Source organism: Channa argus, chromosome 11 (genome assembly GCF_033026475.1).
Source record: "Channa argus isolate prfri chromosome 11, Channa argus male v1.0, whole genome shotgun sequence".
NCBI lineage: Eukaryota > Metazoa > Chordata > Actinopteri > Anabantiformes > Channidae > Channa > Channa argus.
In genome coordinates this window covers 455,301-474,547 of record NC_090207.1, presented here as the reverse complement: position 1 = coordinate 474,547, position 19,247 = coordinate 455,301, and the positions used below count along the sequence as shown (strand labels likewise).

Below are 19,247 nucleotides of genomic sequence, written 5' to 3'. Positions count from 1 at the left end.
TCTGCTGCTACATCATTTTGGCAAGAAAATAGATTTATCTTTTAAAAGCCCTAAACAAAGTTACATATGTTTTGATATTTTCACTCTTATTGAGAAAGATCTCCTGCTCTGTTTCATATATCAAATTAAGATCAACAAGTGAGTGAAGCCCAACATATTCAAAGTCAGAGGTCCAAAAGTCCAGAACCAGCAAGTCTATAAGATTAAGATTAAGACTCACTGAAACCAAACTGGAGTTTAGATCAAACAATCCAGAGTCAGCACACACACCACAGCACATTCTGCATCAGGTGTGATGTAAAATGATTTTGGACCTGTAAGACATAGGGCAATTTCCAGGGCTGGTTCAGAGCCAGCAAAAGAAGAAATCTGGTTCCACAGTAGCATTAAATCTTTGCTGGTCCAGAGCCAAGACGAAGCCTGAGCGGCTCAGAGAGCTGGACTTTCAAAAAACCCTCCTGACTGGACCAGATTTAGACCACAGGAAGCAATGAAAACCGTCCATCTCTGTGCGTCTGTCTGTGTTCAGAGGAAACTGGACCAACATGTGGGGAATCCATCAACCAGCAGTAACTTAGCAGCTATTTTGAGGCCTAAGCACATTTTTTAAAACATACTTGTGTCTGTGTGTGTGTGTGTTCAGATTTGACTGTTAGGACTGAGTTAGGGGAAGGGGGGGATCAAAAACCGTTTTTTCATTGAGCTGCACTCAAACAAACTGCTCACTCTATTAAGAATTGACTAAGTTATTGGCAGTGATGGATAAAGAACTCAAAAGATGTACTTGAGTAAAAGTACAAATACACAAACAAAGATCAAGTCCTCCCCTTGTCTCTGGACCGTTGCTCGTTTATTTTTGGGGGGGCATTAACTAATGAATGGTAATGGACATAAATGATGGTTGAAGCTGTTTTATGTTCTGAAGCCTTTTCACTTTTCTTTCTAAACTCGTCATGTTGGACCATGTGATAGAAATTTTCCTTCTTGGAAGAATTGTTGACAGAACTCAGCGTGATGAACCATTTCAGTTTAATACATGCTGGCATGGAGAAGAACACATGGACGTTGGTTTCTTCTGACTTGTATGTCTCAAACCCCTTCTATTTATACTCAAACCCAAGAAAGGAACCAACATCACAAAACATGAATGAAGAAACCAGTTGCACGCAGTTGACAGTCATCATTCTTGTCCCTTTCTAGGTTATCTGAAGATGTCGGTTAAGAAGCAATAAAACCCTTTTATTGCACCTTCTCGTAGATCTTGTGACCCCAGGACCCACTATCTACTACATTGCTTTGGGCCTTGTAACAACAAAGTGCCTCCTGTGATCTTCAGCAGTCCTCTAAACACGACACGCCCTGTGACTTCTTGTCCTCTGTGACCTCTTCAATAAGCCCCACAACCATCACAAAGTGACAGTAACAATCTCACTAACAGCTCTGTCATTTTAACAATAAAATACTGATACAACCACTGCGAAAATGTCCACAGAGCTGGACAAAAGGTGAAGACGCACAAAATTAAAAAGCCACAGAAATAAATCCCTTATCAAGGAGGAAACATGAGTGTGAAGCTCTCTGCACCTGATTTAAGCCAAGTAAACAGTGGGTGGTCATTAGTACATGTGGCTGCTTCCTTCAGAAGGAAAGGACGAAACATGTCCTCAGTCCATCAGTCACATGAATGTGTGAAACAGCAGAGACCAGCTCTGTTCCAGGTCTCAGATTCCTGTCTCACTAGTGAAAAAGTGGTAAATTATGAAATGTGTAACACAGCTTTTATTACAAATGTAGTAAAAGACAAAGTTACATTTACTTAAGTGATGTGCAGATATGTAATCAATGTACTTGTACTGTACTGTATGAAGGAGAAAGAATTTTGGGGACATAATTCAGAACCCTGATTCCTGACCACTACAGGCTACTGAGAGACAGCACTTTTTTACAGATGTTAACTTTTTCTCTCAGGCTGGACTTAATCTAATCTCGTAACCATGGCAACTCTGCATACGTTAAAATGGCTGTATGTTAATTAACAGTTGACAAAGCAAAATGACATGAAAGGACAGTCTAATCTGTGGACGTTTTGTGTCTCTCTTGTGTGTCACTGTCTGGGCCTAAAGGCCTTTGTGTCAGAGCTTGTGCACAGAAGGGAAATTTATGTAACATGATTTTGTCTGTAATAAATCTTTAACATGCTGTGTCAAAGTGTGACTGGAAAACAAACTGGTTTAAAGGAGAATTTAAACCTTTTACTAAAAAATCAAATTAAAGCTGTAAACAACAGCTCGACTATTACAGCAGGAAAATGACTTGTTTTGTTTGCTAGTTTGGAGAAAAGACAAACAGGATCATAAAAGGGTTAATGAGGGATGAAAGACTGTGTGTTACATTTTATTGAAAAAATGTTTGATCTTTGTTTTTGTGCCAATAATTGGTTCATTCTGTTCATTCAGACTTTAATGTGTGTGAGATAATTACAGGGGAAAATACGTTCCAGGAAAAGTTATTAACAAATGTTGGTTCATTCTGCAGTCCTCCTGGACACCATTGTCTCTGTATCAAAGCTTATTAAGGACGGGACAGAGGAGAAGCAGAGGATTGCCACAGGAAACTGTTGGACATCCACATAAAATGTCTCCTCACTAACACTGTTGCTACACAGCAGCTTTTGATTCTTTACTACTTTTTTATTTTTCAATCTTTTTCCAAATTGAGAACATAAACTGGGAGGAAACCCACACAAACCGCTCCATACAGGGGGACACCAAGAACTTTGTGATGTTGAGCCGATGGCTCACTGCGCCACCGCAGTCAAGCACTGCCTCAGTCCTCCCCTGCTCAGACTGACATTTTGTTGGTGATGATGATGCTGTTATGTTTTACTGGTTTAAATCCGGTTCTTAAGCACTATGTTGAGCTTTCAATTTAAGAAGCAGTTTTGTAGTAAATTGTGGTCTACTTATTTCATTAGAATTTTAAAAGGATTAATTTTCATCTTATTTGTAATTAATTTACTCATTGATCTATTTTATCTTCATTTTATAAGCATTTCTGTCAGGTATTTATATTAATGAGTCTTATTCATACTTCATATTGCCTTTGGAGAAAAGTTATTAATGAAGACTGTCTGATCATGTGATCTTTCTATCTTTAGGTATCGATGTAAAAGTACTGGAAACTAATGTTATCGCTGTGTCCCCCTGTCCAAACTAATGTTCAGTGGACTGTAGCTGCTGTTCTTTGACTGTATCTGGGGTCCTCACGCAGGAGGATCCATGTTTGTCTCCAAAGTGAGCGCTGGGTATTTCACGCATGTGGAAATTGGAGCTCTGTGGTGGACTTGGACTATTAACCTGAATCCCTCTGTGCAGAAAATGGATCATCTGCTGCACAGAAACTCTCTGCGTCCACACACAGTCTGACGTGGACATACACTAAATAAAAAAATCATCTTAATAAATTTTTAATCAGACAAGATGTTTCAGTTTAGTGAGACAATTCAGTGAGACATGAGCGAGTGAGCGCAGATGTATCCAGGTGTGTTACCTGAACGTCACGCTGCAGGAGATCTGTCGCTGATTGGACGCCCCAGATTCCCCGTTAGATCCGTGTTAATCTAAGGACGTGATGGTAAAAGACAAACAACTATGTTTTATTTTTTATTATTTTCATCGTGACTCATGTATAAAAGTCTGTTCCAGGGTTTTAATTACAGCTTCACCAAAGTGACCCGAGCTGCCCCAGAACCTACCGGTGATAAATAAGCATCCACATTTCTAAATCAATGAATTTGCCTAAATTTGGCTTTGTGTATTTTACGACCCAGACTTTCTCGTTGCTAGGCGACGTTCAAGGTTCCGCCCCACGCTCGTGCTGATGATGTCCTTCCCTAACAACAAGGCCAGGCTTCCTAGCAACCGCGTATTGCCCCGCCGGTGAGCAGGTTTCAGTCTCATTTAAAACAGTTTCGGAGGTTTGCTTGACACGTGTTTCTGTAAAATATTGGTCCGAAACGTTTGCGTTCATTTGTGTTTCCTCTCGGACAAAACCAACAGAAAATCAACGAGAGTGAAGTAGCTGCTAGCTGAGGCTAATGTTTGCTAACGTTAGCTAATGTTAGCAGCGTTCAGTAGTTTCATTAGTTAGTGCAGGAAACTAACTAAAATGGAAATACTCATATAAAAGTACAAGAACCCTAAAAATGTATTATGTGTAATGTTATTTGTCTGTGTTTCTGTTGTGTTTTTTATTTTGCTTTTTAAAATTCAACTATGACAACAGAGAGCATCTCATGTAATGTAGGTTTTTTTTTTAAGTTCAATCCAGTGTTGATTTTCAGGTTTCTTTCATTGGAGAAATTGAAGTCAACATCCGGTGTTTTTCTACCATGTGTTCTTGGTCCTCAGATTAAAATCTCCTGTGTGTGTGAGACTTTATCTCCCTCCTCCTTCTCCTGATGGATGAAACAGTGAAACCTCTGAGGATTCCTCCTCAAATACCGTGTTATGCCGACAATCACAACATCTTCCACCTGGTGCAGGTAAAGGAGAAATCTGCAGCTTGGACCTGTTTAGACAGGAAGTGGAGTTAATTTCATACCCTGTTGTAAGGACCCCCACACCTTAGTGCTGACCTTTGGCCCAAATCTAAAGCTTTTAAATGACTTACATGCAGGTGCCCCCTTGTATCCACCATTGCAGGCAAGACTGAGTGCATGACCAGCAAGATGGCGCCCTCATCCCCTAACAAATAATAATGTTTGACATAACTTGATATTCTCTATACAAGTCACAGTGTACAACATACAATGTATGACATTGAAGCTGTGTGTGTTTCAGAGCATGGTGACCCATTTGATTATTGCTCAACCTGACGATCCTATCTCCTACCTGATCAGTTTGCTGCAGAGGAGCAGCATGGACAGTAAGGGAACCCACCCCATGAATCTGGTTTTAAAGGTTTTACACACAATTTGTTTCAGGTAGGGATCTGGTTCAGTAGCATTTTACCAAATCGGAACCAACTTGATAAGTCCAAATCCATTTTTAAATCTGTTCACTTTCACCCAGATGACAAAGAAAAATGGAAAATCAAATATAGAAATTGATCCAATAATATTTAAAGTGTGACACAGTTTTTACCATTGCGGCTCTGTGGTTCCACATTGGATCTGATTATCAAACCACTGAGATGTGTTTTAAATGCCAACTGCCAGCTTCAGGTTTGTTTAAACATAACTGTGTGGGAATAAGAACCATTTTTATACATACACTCCCACTTTTAGGGGCTCAAAAATACCAGTATCATAATAAATTAAATTGCTAATTTTAACACTATAACTCTTGCCTGAAGTCTGGAGACAGATGCTGGTTTCTTCCATGCTGCTGCTCTTTCAGGACTTTTACTGCAGCTGATTTCCCTTCCTTCTATTCCAGTGGAGAAGTTGTGATAAGAACTGCATCACTGTCCAAATAGATATGGAACAGCATGAAATGTCCCTTCAAATGCTAAAAGTCCGTTTCGGTTTGACCACTAGATGGAGCTGTGCCTCCACAGCTCAAAGAGCAGCCTGAATACTGCTGCTGCTCCTGAAACATGTTACAGTTAATACATTTCATTCATGTTCTGTGTCAAACATCATCCATGGTTCTAATTTTATCCTGACCCATTTTTTCAATACTGACCACGAAATCACTCTTTGTCAGTTCCCAGAGTCATGCTGCTTGGTCCTCCTTCTGTTGGGAAACACACTGTGGTAAGTTCTAAAAGACATTCACTTAAAGATATTTTTACAGTTTTTCCATGTAACGCTGTTAGGAACAACAAATTTGAAAAACGAAGTGAGAGGAAATGAACAGCACAAGATTGAAAATAAAATAACTTCTGTTGTAACATGATCAACAGTATAATAAATACAGATTTACACATAGACAGTCAAATATAGGAACAGTCTTACAATCAGTAAGAGCCTGTCATGTTTGTAATTGCTATGGCCATATGGTATTATTAATTTCCGCAATCCACAGCTTCGCAGTCTTTTCCTATTTTAATTTTAAGGTTGGGTGGGTGTCTGAGTTGTGATCCCACATGGTACAGATGTGTAAGAGTCATGTCTGAATTCTGAGTTTATTACTCAATGTAAAGTGCTCAGACAATGAACAGGAACTGAACACAGTTTGTTTCATCAGTTTTTCTCCAATGCTTGTTCTCAGGCCAAAAAGCTGAGTGCTGAGCTGAGAGTTGTTAATGTTAGCAGAGACAGCTTACTGCACGACCAGTCAGAGCTGGGCATGCAGGCACGACAGTACACACTCACAGGGCAGGTAAACACACACACACACACACACACACTATGAATGTTCATCAGAGATGGGTGTTAGTTCCTTACGCTGTGTGTTCTGTGTCTCTGCTGCATTCATTAAGGTTATCTGATTAAATACAAGCTATATGATGTTTATTGGAACAGGTGATTGACACCAGTGTTTCTGGATTAGTGAAAAGTGTGTGTGTGTGTGTTTAGGAGTTTCCCGTAGACCTGCTGGTCAGACTGGTAAAGAAGAGGCTGAATGAGATTGACTGCTTCAATAGGGTGAGTCTGTTCTTAGAACCCACAGTGTTGGCTGCAAACGCCTTGGGGGCCTCAGACACGGAGAAATATGGGGAACAACTCTCCAATAAATAAAAAAATCTAATGTAATTAATATTTTTATTATTAAATGTAATTTCAAATAACATATATGACATTAAAAACATATTTGCCGTGCCCAACTTTCTAATTAGGTGTCACATAACTGTGACTGTTTACCTTTGTCTGAACCTGAGGTAGAAAAGCTCTGTATGAGTGTAGACCAGTTACCGTTTACCTATTGTCTATTAGTTTTTAAAGCATGTCATAAAAAGCTGCCCTGGCCACTGTGTGGCACTGTGGGCATAAAAAAAGTTTGGGAACCCCTGACATGTCAGACCAGACCAGTGTTCGCTATGAAAGGACACAGAGCTTAATGTATCAAAGCCACAAACCAAGATGCTGCTTGGTGTAACATTAATGTTATTCGACATAATGCAATTGTTGCTGCAGCCATGACCTTTTTGTTTGCTTTTCCCCATCCACACACCTCAGATGTGTAAAGTAGGAGCAGTGCTGTGAATCCACAGAGTTGAAGGCAGAGGCTTTTCTGGACACTTTCAACAGCACATACACAACGGTGCACAAAACAAAGACAGCAAAAAAGGAAGGTTAGCAGACCATATCTGAGGCTGCTAAGTAGCACCACCCCACCGCTGTGGATCTGACACAAAGATCCATGGGGTGGTGCTACTGGAACACAATCCCCAATTGTCTGTGTAATGTGTCTGCTTTAAAAAGTGTGTAACTCAGACTCGATGGGGCTGTTTTCTCTTTAAAAGAATCATTACCCAGTCATCTGTCTGCCAGCCTGTCTGGCACTGTCCTTCTCTGATGTGCTGCTGTGATGATAATAATTAGCGCTCTGGTCGCTGCTATGTCGTACTACGATTCCCAGCAGGCCGAGCAGCGTGTCGCCGCTTTTCCCCAGAGACCAGCTGATCAAACAGAGGAGCTGCTGTCACATCACGCGTGTTATTTTCACTCGGGCTCGTCCTCAGTGCTGCTCCTCATTAGCATCACGTCCTGTTTCCTGTCAGCGTTCATCAGGACACTGGGAGCTGCTTTCTGATCAGTTTAAGAAAATGAAAGCAGAAGAAGCTGCTGTCACAAACACTCACACAGCAACAACAATGCAAACTGCACTTATCCAAGTGATTGAATGTCTGCCCTGTGTTCACACTTATTCACACTCACTGAGTGCAGTCTGTTAGACAATAAAATGCATAATAACTAAAGGTAAAACCTGGAAAACACATCTGTACATCGTGGAAACAATCGGTTTCAGTGTTCATCAGAGAGGCTGTACGGCTTCGTTAGGTGGATCTAAGGCTAATGTAGGTGGTTTTGTGGATCCTTTAAGATTTTAGAGCTTCTTTATGAGGTTTTACTATTGAAGATTGCGTGGACCTTCAGTTCAGCAGGTTCTTTTGGGGACTTTCTTGGAGTCGTATAGTGTTCCTTAACCCTTAGTGGTCTGAGGGTTAGGGTTAACCCTAACTTAATCCTAACCCTAACCCGCACCGGTGCGGGCGTCGACTCCTTAGGGTTAAACAGGTTGTTGATGTCTTTTAGGTGGCTCTAGAGCTTCTTTACACATTTTTAGTGGTTTTTAGGTTTTTTCTTTTTCATTACTGAGGAGGGTCTAGATGTCCTTTAAGTTATTTCTGTGGTTACTGAGAAGGTTTCAGGTTCTCCATGTGTTTCTTATGGTCCCTTTAAGATTTATTTTCCCTTATGTTGTTTTTAAATTTGTTTAATAATTTATGGTAATCATTGAAGATGTTGTCGAGGTCATTTGGGAGTGTAAAGGGTTGGGAAGGAAGTCTGTGATAAAGTTACATAGGGCCTTTACGATGCTTACGACATGGTTCGGGGCTAAAGACGACAGTACGTCCGATTGTGGAGGTGAGCAGCCTGACAGTCTGCCTGCCCAGAGATTTATACCAGTCTAACCTGTGGGAAAGTTTAGTTGGTTTCAGCAAGAAAAAATTTATGTAATCTCTTTCTCTTCTTTCTTTTTTTAGTAATGCATCTTCATTTAGCGAGTGCAGGTTCTCTGTTTGTGTGTGTGTGTGTGTGTGTGTGTGTGTGTGTGTGTGTGTGTGTGTGTGTGTGTGTGTGTGTGTGTGTGTGTGTAGCGAAGGGAGCAGTCTCTCAGTGATCAGCAATAAATCAGTGTTCAGATTTCGTCTCTTCCTCTAAACTCTACAAACAGCTGCTTCTTTCAGCCTCCAGCCTTCAGCATTTAGCTTCAGTGTTTAGCATTTAGCTTCAGTGTTTAGTGTGTGTGTGATTAGCAGCTCCTTTCATCTGATAATGGCTGTTTTTGGCCGCAGGCTAAACTCATCACACACACTCCAGGGACTCGCTGTGTGTGTCTCTTTATCTTCTGTGTGTCAGAGTGAATGGGGGAGGGGTGGATGATTGACACCTCCCATCAGGACCCCCCCCCCTTCTCTTGTCATATTAATTATCTCACCTGTCTCACACCCTCTCCTGTCTGTCTGTCTTTCTGTCTAACAAACAAACTTTTTTGCAGTCAGACTGTTGTGAGGCCATAAACTGTTCTAGTGAACATGTGAAGAACATGATGATATATGTATATTTACCTAAGTCCTGTATCCCTCCTGTTTATAGGATATCTATGCCTTTATATTCAGTTCACTTTTAGGGTTTCAAAGTCTCTCTCCTATGAATTTGTGTTTGTGGCTGCCAGGTTATACATTTATAATGTAAAGGTGAGATTCTGCAGTGGTCAATTTTAGGTTGCCTTGTTTTTTAGTCGACTTTTAATTGTCTTTACATTATTATTATTATTATTATTATTACTATTATGAACAACAGTAGTTTGGAGCTCATTTTTTCTTCCACATAATTTGGGCCTCAGTTTATCGTATTACTATGAATTATTGTTACATACAGGTTGGTCAGTATATTTATGCACTTAGTACAAAATCTTAAGCCTTGGTTTTCTGTCATTCTTTGACATGTGTGAATGTGGAAAAATGTATTAAATTGTATTCTATCTGGGGTTAAATGGTATTTTAAATGCAGAAAAAAACTGTATGTAAGAAATTTACAATATACAGTATATTACTACCCTAATGTCAGAGGAATCTCAACAGCCACTGAGGCTAAACACAATATAAAACACACAAACAAGAGACCTGTCATATGTATGAGAGTATCAGTGCTGCTGTCAGTCGTCTTTATTTGGCCTGGCAGGCAGCACTGAGGGAGTCACACTCAGTTGGGAGACGGACTGAGGTGGTGCAGCTCTCTTCAGGCTGCTGCATTAAACAGACTGATTTTATTTAGATTTTCTGTGACTGTCAGACAGAATACACCCGCTGTCAGCCGACACAGATGTTATAATGAGCTGAATAACAGACAAGATGGAGTTTAATGATCAGAAGTGTCAGGCTCACACAGCCAGTAGTTAACACAAAAATACAGTACAGTAGGAAAAAGAGACGTCTTGAGCTGATCTTGACGAGAGCATACAAGTTTGCATTACAGTGCTTTGAGTTGTAAAATAATGTCTCTCGCTCTACCCTAAATAAATAAAGGTAAAAATAATTCACAAACAAGGTATAAGCTCGTGCTGTGGACAGTGTGCACTTACCCACTGAGGACCTAACCTGTGATCCTTTACAGCAAACATGTTCGGGCCCTAAATGCTGAGATCTACACCAGGTCTTCTTCTCTTTTTTTCTGATCACAGCCTACATTTGGTTCAGAGTTGGTGATCCCTCTTTAAAGGTTCTTGGTAGAGTTCTGTGTGCATTGAAAAACATGGAGAGCTGCTCAAAGCTGAAATATCTACGGACTTTTCTGTGTATAGGGCTGGGTGCTGGAGGGAATCCCTCAAACTCGTCTGCAGGCTCTGAGTCTACAGCAGGCCGGAGTCCTCCCTGAACATGTTGGTGAGAGCAAAGCGATATGATCCACTCCCAGGTTATGTTTGGTGTTGCTTATACTGCATTTGTGAAGTCAGACATGTCATGTGCTTGTGTATGTTATCAGTGATGTTGGAGGCTCCTGATGATGTGTTGTTGGAAAGGAGACGGGGAAAACTGATTGATCCCCTAACTGGAGGCAAGTCCCCCTGGTTCTGATTTGTCTATGTTGGACAATAGAAGATTAGAAAAAATGCAGCTCCCACTGTTTAACTGGAACAATGTTGTATAGGATCAGCAGAAAATCTAGTGACAGTATATACAATAGTGTTGGTTATTAGTAAACTACAAACAGCTGAGAGGGCTAAGAAAGACCAGGCTCACTGGACAGAGTGAAATCAGGTGCATGGTTGACAGGTAAGTGGCAACTTACAGTGGTGAAAGGGGAGAAAATAATAAGACAGAAAACAGATAGAAGAACAATACCACAAAGAGCAGAGACTGAAGCTTTAGAACATTTAGTGCTATACAATGCCTTGAGTGAGGACTACAGTGATGACTTATGAAATCTTTGGTCTGCAGATGTGTACCATCAGACCTTCATCTGGCCAAGTGATAACTGCATTGCTGAGCGTCTGGAGAAGGGACGAGGCCTGTCAGAGGAGCAGCTATTGGCTAATCTGAAACAGTTCCGCTGTGAGTCCACAGGTCTGGGTTTAGCCTATCAGCACATTCTGAAGACCATCAACAGTGACCAGCCACATGAAGACATCTATCAACAAGGTACAGGCTCTCAGAAACAGTTTAAATTAGTAATGTACACTGGTTTTCTCAGCTTTCCATAGGGGCCACAAGTTTGGAGATGTCCTCCAAAATGCAGATGTTTCACCAATCTATATATATCAAATTTAGTTAACGTTCAATAATAATGTAAAATCTGGAGAATTCAGTGACATTGTCTCATATAATTTTGAGACTTCACTATCATATGTTGTGGGGGATTTCCTGTAAAACATAGGGCTGGGTAGGGTTACAACATTTTAATATCAGTACCAATACCGGCTACTGAACAATAGGGTTTTTTTTGGCAAATTTCATAAAATCCATTTTAACAAAAAGAAAATTACATTGTGCTACAAATCATCACTGTCATGAAAGAGGATTTGCTGTAGGACTGTTTTGGCTTGGTTTTTCTGACTGTGTGAGGCAGGAAATGTTTTTCTTTACACGTGTTACACTGATGTTTATTCACTTCGATGAATTCTGTGTATTTAAAATGTCACAAAAAATGTGTGTCCATCTCAGTGCTGGCATATGTCCAGACCCGTCGTCGTTCCAGAACTCCCAGAATTCTCCTGTTGGGTCCATCAGGATCAGGGAAGAGCCACCAGGCCAGACTGCTATCAGAGAAATACAAGCTGGTGGATGGTAGGTACAGGGGCTCTGTAACACTGTCACTGTCTTCAGTGTGTTTAAACACTAACTCAGATTAAATAGTGGAAGTAAACGAGCTCCATCAATGCCATAGCAGCTCACTCAAGGTGTATGTAAAGAATTACATTTTTAAACCATGTATGCTCACAACCTGTGTGTAAAAAGTGAAGAGGCCAAAGGCACTGGTCATGTACATTTACAGAACATCTTCTCCTGTTTGTGTCTGTCAGTGTGTTGTGGTCAGCTCTTGAGATCTGTAGCTGCCGACGGTTCTGTTCTGGGACAAAAGATTCAGTTGTACCTAGAAGAAGGACGACCAGGTAACAACACATGCACACACACGCCTACACACATTTATTATGTGTGTAGATCCAGAGCAGCAGACGTATTATTTTAATATGACTGTTTGATTCCTGTCTGTGTCCTAGCAGCCCTGGGAGTTTTACATTCATACACTGAAAACACACACATTTCTCCTCTGTCTTTTTGTTGTGCAAATATTTCCACCAAATCATGTGACAAATGAAAATGATAACTGATCACAGCAGCTACGTTGAATAATCAGCAGCAATCCTTCAGCCCCTCTAAAAATGACAAATTAGTATGTAGGGATTATTTTCACATTTGGAAAATGTGAAAATAATAATAAGTCTCTCAAGATTCATATGAAATTTTCTAAAACTCCTAGTGTCCATAGATCTGTATTATGCTCTAATTTATCAGCATTTGTCCCACTGTAATGTTGCTGTCTAGTCAATATTCATATTACAAAATATTTGTATTAAAATTCTGTCCATCTCTGATATAATGAATTCAAAAGACAAAAGATTAACTTCAACTTCTTTTATTCAAAAATGCATCCAAAACCATTACATATTTCCATCTGCCCATCCATTATCTGTAACTGCTTATCTCATTCAGGGTCGTGGGGGGCTGAAGCCTATCCTAGCTGTCAATGGGCGAGAGGTGGTGTCCACCCTGGACAGGTCTCCAGTCTGTCTCAGGGCCAACACAGAGACACATATACAGACAGACAACCATTCACACTCACATTCACACCTACAGACAATTTAGAGTCACCAATAAACCTAACATGCATGTTTCTGGACTGTGGGAGGAACCTGGGGGAAACCCACACAAGCAGAGGGGGGATTTGAACTGGGGACCTAACCATTCCACCACAATGCTGCCCTGTCTATGTCCTTTAAAAACTATTTCAGGCTAAACTTTCTCATTCTCGTATTTACACAACTGAGATCGAACAGACTCAAGTCAGCCTGTAAATTTAGTTTTAAAGTGTTGGGAATCAGGTTCCACAAACAGAATGTCATAACAAATCTTCATGTTTAAGTGCAAATAAACAATCGGTAAAAGTTACAGTCCACTCTGCAGAGGCTGTCAGGCCCTCACAACTATTTCCTTCGGGTTTGTAACTGCATAGTTTAAGTGACTCAACAGAAGCTGCTGATTAATGGTTATTGGTTAACTTGTCGGTCCAGTTCCAGACACCCTGGTGCTGCAAGTTCTGGAGCAACGTCTGAGCCAAATGGACTGTGTTTGCAGAGGCTGGATCCTGCACGGCTTCCCCTGTGACCTGCTGCAAGCCAAGAGCCTGCAAGAGTCCCAGCACCAGCCCAACAGGTACGAGACTCTATTACTGCTACAGCTTTGCCATGAACCCATGAGTCCAGGTGTGATTGTGTTTCAATGACAACTCAGCTTTAACAGACTGGGCCCAGAGGGTTGTTCCCCTGTGAACTTTCTTATCAGGAGCAGTATCTCCTGCTTTAGACCCTTGAGCTAAACTGATCCCAGGTGACGGACTAGGCCGGGAAAAGCTTTGATTTTTGTTGAAGAGGGACCACATCTATGTCAGGGTTACAACTGAGTCCCTGGTGACTGCTGGACCCAGTCTGGTCTGGAGACTGTCTGAGGAGCTCTCCCACTGGACTGCATTGCTCATGAGGAGCATGGACTTTGATGTTCAGTCATTAGATTTCTATTGTACAGAAGTGAAGAGAACACCTTCAAAATAAAGACGTTTTTTATAACGTCAGATCTATAGACGTACGTCTCTAAAACACATACGATGAAGACAGTAAGACAGTTTGGAGTGTTCTGAAGACACACCATGTTGAAAGGCAGATTAATTTGGGAATTGTTGCCTCGTTAGAAAGCTCTGGTCGACATGAGAGATAAGAGATGATGTGGATTTTCGATATTTTTGGTCAGTCTTGGTAAAAATACTTGACATCCTAAGACAGAGTCTGAGGACTGGGGTGTAAAGCCCCTCCTGTAAGAGCTGGACAGTGGACACTGCTCCAGCAGATCACTCACAAGGAACCTGATGTTTTAGTTCTTAGAAAGATGTTTCAGGTTTACTGAGCAGGTTCAGGACCCAGTCAACATGATCAATCAATGCGGCTGTGGACATCAGTTTGAGTTAATCTCGACTCTGATCTCTCAGGACAAGAACGTCTGATTGTCCTCTAAGTAGTGATGGTGGAACCACAGCTGCTTTGTTGAGGTCTATGACTGGTCTTTGGTCAGTGCGCATGTTGTAGCATAAACTCTTGTACCCTGAACAAGAACGTGTTGGATAGTTTCTTTAAAATGTGCTCACGCTACATACTAAGTCCTTTATGCCTTTTGAGATGTTTTGTGCTCTGATCACTGATCATCTGACATGTTGTGGTCAGTCTGTAGTTAACCTCTGCATTAACAAAGGTTTGATCCAGATTCAGATTACGCAGGTGGAGAGGAGAGTGTGAAGCTACATCAGTATGGTCTCATCACTGAATGTGAGGTTTTGTGTTATTTTGACAAACTGTCTCTTCATGTGGTTTTTCTGCAGCTGCTGCAGCCTGTCGATAACTATGAATACAGTTGAACAGGATGACACATCACTGACATCACTGATGTCTGAGCATATTAAAGTTTATTCTTCCAGCTTGGCTGTTATGTTACCAGCCCTCACCACAGACGTAGAGGGTGGTGCTGCAGTGCTTGGGGTGCTGATGAATAGTTAATGCTCTGCTCCCGCTTTAAATGCAAATATGAACATATTTAGGATGCTGAGTGTGTGAAACTGTTCAACATTTTCAGTTTTTTTTTTTATTTTAGTTATATTTATATAGCACCCGATCATAATAAAGTCAAGTCAAGACTTTTCAGATATATAGAGAAAACCCAACAAATGCCCGTTAAGCAGTACTAGGCGATGGTGGAAAGAAAATCTTTATTTAATGGAAGAAACCTCCAGCAGAACCAGGCTCAGGGTGGACGACCATCTGCCTTGACCGGTTGAGGTGAGTGGAAAGTGAAGAGAGAAAAGAAAAAACCAACAAAAGCAACAACAAGACATCGGGCAGGTTGGTAGGACCAGTAGCTGCACACTGGAAAACACTCATCTCCAAAGCCGGGGACACCTGCAGAAAGGGACGGAGAGGGAGACAGAGAAGGACACAGAGAGGGAGACAGACAACTATGGGAGAAAGGAGACAGAAAGTTAATGTTATACAGGGGGAGGGGAGAGGCTCATTGCATCAACATGTAAATTGATGTCCTTCTCAGATTTGCTCTGTTTTTCCTCCTGAAAGAGTTTTTCTCCTGGAGCTGACAGATGATGTTTGTCTGGAGAGAATCACTCTAAGAGCTACTGATCCAGTCAGTGGAGAGAGGTCAGCTCTACCATTTCAACCAGTAAACTCCATAAAAACAGAACATTCTGGTTTTTAAATGTTCATTTATATTTTTCATTTCATTCTCTTTGTAAAAAAATAGATCAACAAATATTTTTCATTATACAATCAGTGGCTTCTTCACCAGGTTCACCTGTACAGTCTATTACAGCATCTCAGTCACAAATTCTACTTTTTCAATGTTATAATTTCCCAGTTTTTAAGTTGAAACTGTCAGGAAGGTATTATTTTGGCAATATGGAGTTGTGGAATGCTACTAGAGTGGTGGTTCTAATGGTTTGGACATCCTATTTAAAAAGAATGAGGATTTCTAGCATTACATTGTACAGGTGTACCTAATGAAGTGGCCAGTGAGTTTTATTTCCTTTGACTAAACAGCCTGGTGTCTTTCTGCAGGTTCCATGCTGTGACTCGACCAGCTCCAAGCTCTCAGGTCCAAAACAGACTGAAGACCCGACCAGAGGACAGCACAGATGCTGTAACACATGCTCTGAACCAGTACAGGATGCAATCTGCTGCCATCCAGGTGCGCAGTTATGGGGCTGATGTGGCTCAGGGGGGAACCACACCTCCCCCAGCTTCACATGCTGAAGTGTCCTTGAGCGAGACACTGATCTGCAAGTTGCTTGTGTCTATTTGTATTTGGTACCTAGTGAAATGAGAACTAGTCCTAACAAGTGTGAAGGCCTGTTTGAGAGCTAAGATCTGGTTTGAAGGTAAGAACTGGTTTGGGTTAGGGACAAGAGAATGCATTATGTCTGTGGAAGTCCTAACAAGGAGAGAAGTACAAACTTTTGTGTGTCACTCACTTGTGAGTCACTTTGGATAAAAATGTTACAGTTCTATTAAACCCTGATTCTAATCCAGTCACCTGCTACATGTCACATGTCCCGAACGTAGAGCACGTGTTTGTCAGTTTATTAACTTGTCCACTGTCAGGACAGACAGGACACCCTCTAATACTTGTGGTTCAAAGTAGAAACTCACAAACGTTTACAATATAAAAATATTATATAATGTATATACTGTGTCCCTGGATAACATCCATGTCCCCTGTGTTTTTACAGTCTGTGTATCCAGATGCTTTTCACGTCAATGCTGATCAAGATCCTCATTCTGTGTTTGAGGCTATAGAGAGCAGGTTATCTACAGAATGACAAGACTCACGCTGTGGAGACAGAGAGAAAGCAAAGACTCCTCTACATATCCTCTAAATCAGGGGTTCTCAGTCCTGGTTCTCAAGGACCCCTGCTCTGCTTGTTTTCCAACTAACCCTGCACAGCCCACTGCTTCAACTAAGATGGTGTCTTCCAGCCTCCCAGTGACTGAACTCACCTGGCAATCAGCAGTAACAATAATAATAATAATAATAATAAATGTTATTAATACGTGCCTTTCACAACACTAAAGGTCACATTATAGAAACAACAACAAAAGCCATAAAATAAACAGTTTGAAAACAGAAGATGTTTTTGATTATTTATTTTAGGTGGAATAGATAAGACGGAAAAGGTGAGTTTTTACACCAGATGCCTTTCTGGCCGCAACCCACCCATTTTATCCCAGCTCAGGACCGACACCAGGGTTGCCCTTGGTGGCTGGACAGGGCCACACCCGGTGTGGTGAGATTCGAACCCGCGACCTTCTGTATCCCAACCCAAGGCTCTACCATTAACCCACCAGGCCCCCCATGGAGGGCTTTGGATATGAGGAGTAAAATCTTAATGTGGAGATTCACCAGGATCCATTAAATTTATCTGAAGATGGGCTAAAAGAATACGACTTTATGGAGGGATTTTGTAATAAACCAAATAAGAGAATTAGAATAAACAGGATGTAACTAAATCATGGATTAGAGTGGCTGCATTGTGGGCAGTGACTGAAGGTCGGAGACAGTTGATGCTACGAACATGGAAGCAGGCAGACTGTGTGCAGTGGGTGTCACCACTGTTTGATATTGTGTTAGTTAGACAACGAGAGGAGGGGTCCATGAGGACAAGGATTGAGAACCACTGTTGTTGTTTTTTTGTTTTACTCTTCATCTCCTTAAATATGTCTAAACACACATATCATCTTACTGCGATAACACAGTCAAAAATCATCTTCCTTAACGCACACATTCTTCTGTGTTAAAACCCTCCTACTTATCCACCATCATCCCTCCAAAAGTTTTGTGATGAGGACAATTCACTAGATTTTACTCTACACAAGACAATTAGGTTTAAGATCAAAGGAGGAAATTGTAGGTAAACAAAAGGATTGGAACATGTGACTGACAAGTGTCCTGGGTAACAATAAATTGCTCCAAATGACTCGTCCTGGTTTTAGCCTTGGATTTTATGATTCTCTAAGATTGTTAAAACAGAATAAATAAACATGAAAACTAGACAACCAGCTGTTTTGAATCTGAGAGAATAGGGAAAATAATCTCAGGCATTGTACAAACATTGGTCATAGCCAGTAGAACAAACTGTGAATGTCCTGAAACAGAAAGGAAACCAATGGTGAACTGAGCAGAACCACAGAACATTAACAGAATCATAAGAACAACAACCTCCACAGAGCAGAGCAGAAGGGATCACAGTATTCACAAGCAGAAATACAGAGGCCGAACCACAAGATGGAAGAATCAGGAAGGCAAAGAAGTCCAGAGACAATCCACAAAAGTTAAGGAACAGCGTTTTATGGACAGATGAGAAGTGTAGAGAAGGAATCCAGGCTCTACAACAAGTTTTAATAAGTTTTACTTACTTAAAGTGAGATTGGTAGTATTGGACAAAAACTGCTCCAATAATAATGTAATCTGATACAAAATGTGCTGTGTTTTTTCTTTAAAATACTGAGGTAGAAATACCATCAGAGAAAAGCTGAACTTCATATCCATCTTTTGATCTGAAACCCATATATCTGTAAACGGCAACAACTGTTGAATTGCCTTTGCTGTCCCAATACTTTTGGATGAGGATAGATCAGGATGTATTTTATACACACTGACGTTTATTTATTAAGTCCACTGAGTCAGTGTAATCCAACGGTCCTGCAGTAAACCCTCCTTTAGTTCACAGAAGACCTCCTGGACCTGACACGACATGTCTTTAGAAAAGACACAGGATTCTCTCCACGTCCTGAATCGACTGAAGAAGATGAATCCCATCCTCCACCTTCACCTCTAGCACCACCTCTTTTCAGGACGATGCAGAGAGTGTCGATGCAGGACATGGAGACACTGCTGTGATTTTTTGAAGATGTGTCATCAAATATCAGGTCCAGGATCAGCAAGACCAGAACCTTGGTGCTGTTCACTTTTTGCAGCAGTGTGTATGTGTGTGTGTGTTGTTTTCCCAGTGTCTGTGTTTATCTCCTTTGTTTTCCCTAAATGTGACCTCTGACCCTCAAACACTTTAAAGACATCTTTGAATCAGAGCATGTGTGTGTGTGTGTGTGTGTGTGTGTGTGTGTGTGCCCGTCTGTCGCCTCAGGCAAACATCATCTATTAAACCTGTTAATGTCTCAGAGTTCAGCTGCTTTCAGCCTTTTCTCACCTGAAAATTTCTTTCAGAAATGATCCAGAAACGTTTGTGA

General features: G+C 41.0%; 1 protein-coding gene across 1 annotated transcript; it reads left to right on the top strand.

The window, feature by feature from the left end:
* Positions 1 to 3,839: 3,839 nt before the first annotated feature.
* Positions 3,840 to 18,009, top strand: ak8 (adenylate kinase 8). The gene is made up of 15 exons (XM_067522532.1): positions 3,840 to 3,938; positions 4,410 to 4,543; positions 4,842 to 4,926; positions 5,709 to 5,758; positions 6,216 to 6,326; positions 6,524 to 6,592; positions 10,476 to 10,557; positions 10,658 to 10,729; positions 11,113 to 11,313; positions 11,836 to 11,958; positions 12,195 to 12,284; positions 13,464 to 13,605; positions 15,564 to 15,644; positions 16,062 to 16,191; positions 16,733 to 18,009. Exons 2-15 carry the CDS (start codon positions 4,460 to 4,462, stop codon positions 16,820 to 16,822), a joined length of 1,410 nt encoding a protein of 469 aa, XP_067378633.1. The 5' UTR covers positions 3,840 to 3,938; positions 4,410 to 4,459; the 3' UTR covers positions 16,823 to 18,009.
* Positions 18,010 to 19,247: the final 1,238 nt, after the last annotated feature.

Bases quoted from the DNA above. Each gene is read 5' to 3' on its own strand.
- ak8 (XM_067522532.1), top strand. From the start codon at position 4,460: ATGGATGAAACAGTGAAACCTCTGAGGATTCCTCCTCAAATACCGTGT. The intron at 6,327-6,523 runs GTAAACACACAC...GTGTGTGTTTAG, and splicing joins AGTACACACTCACAGGGCAG to GAGTTTCCCGTAGACCTGCT. The intron at 15,645-16,061 runs GTCAGCTCTACC...GTCTTTCTGCAG, and splicing joins GATCCAGTCAGTGGAGAGAG to GTTCCATGCTGTGACTCGAC.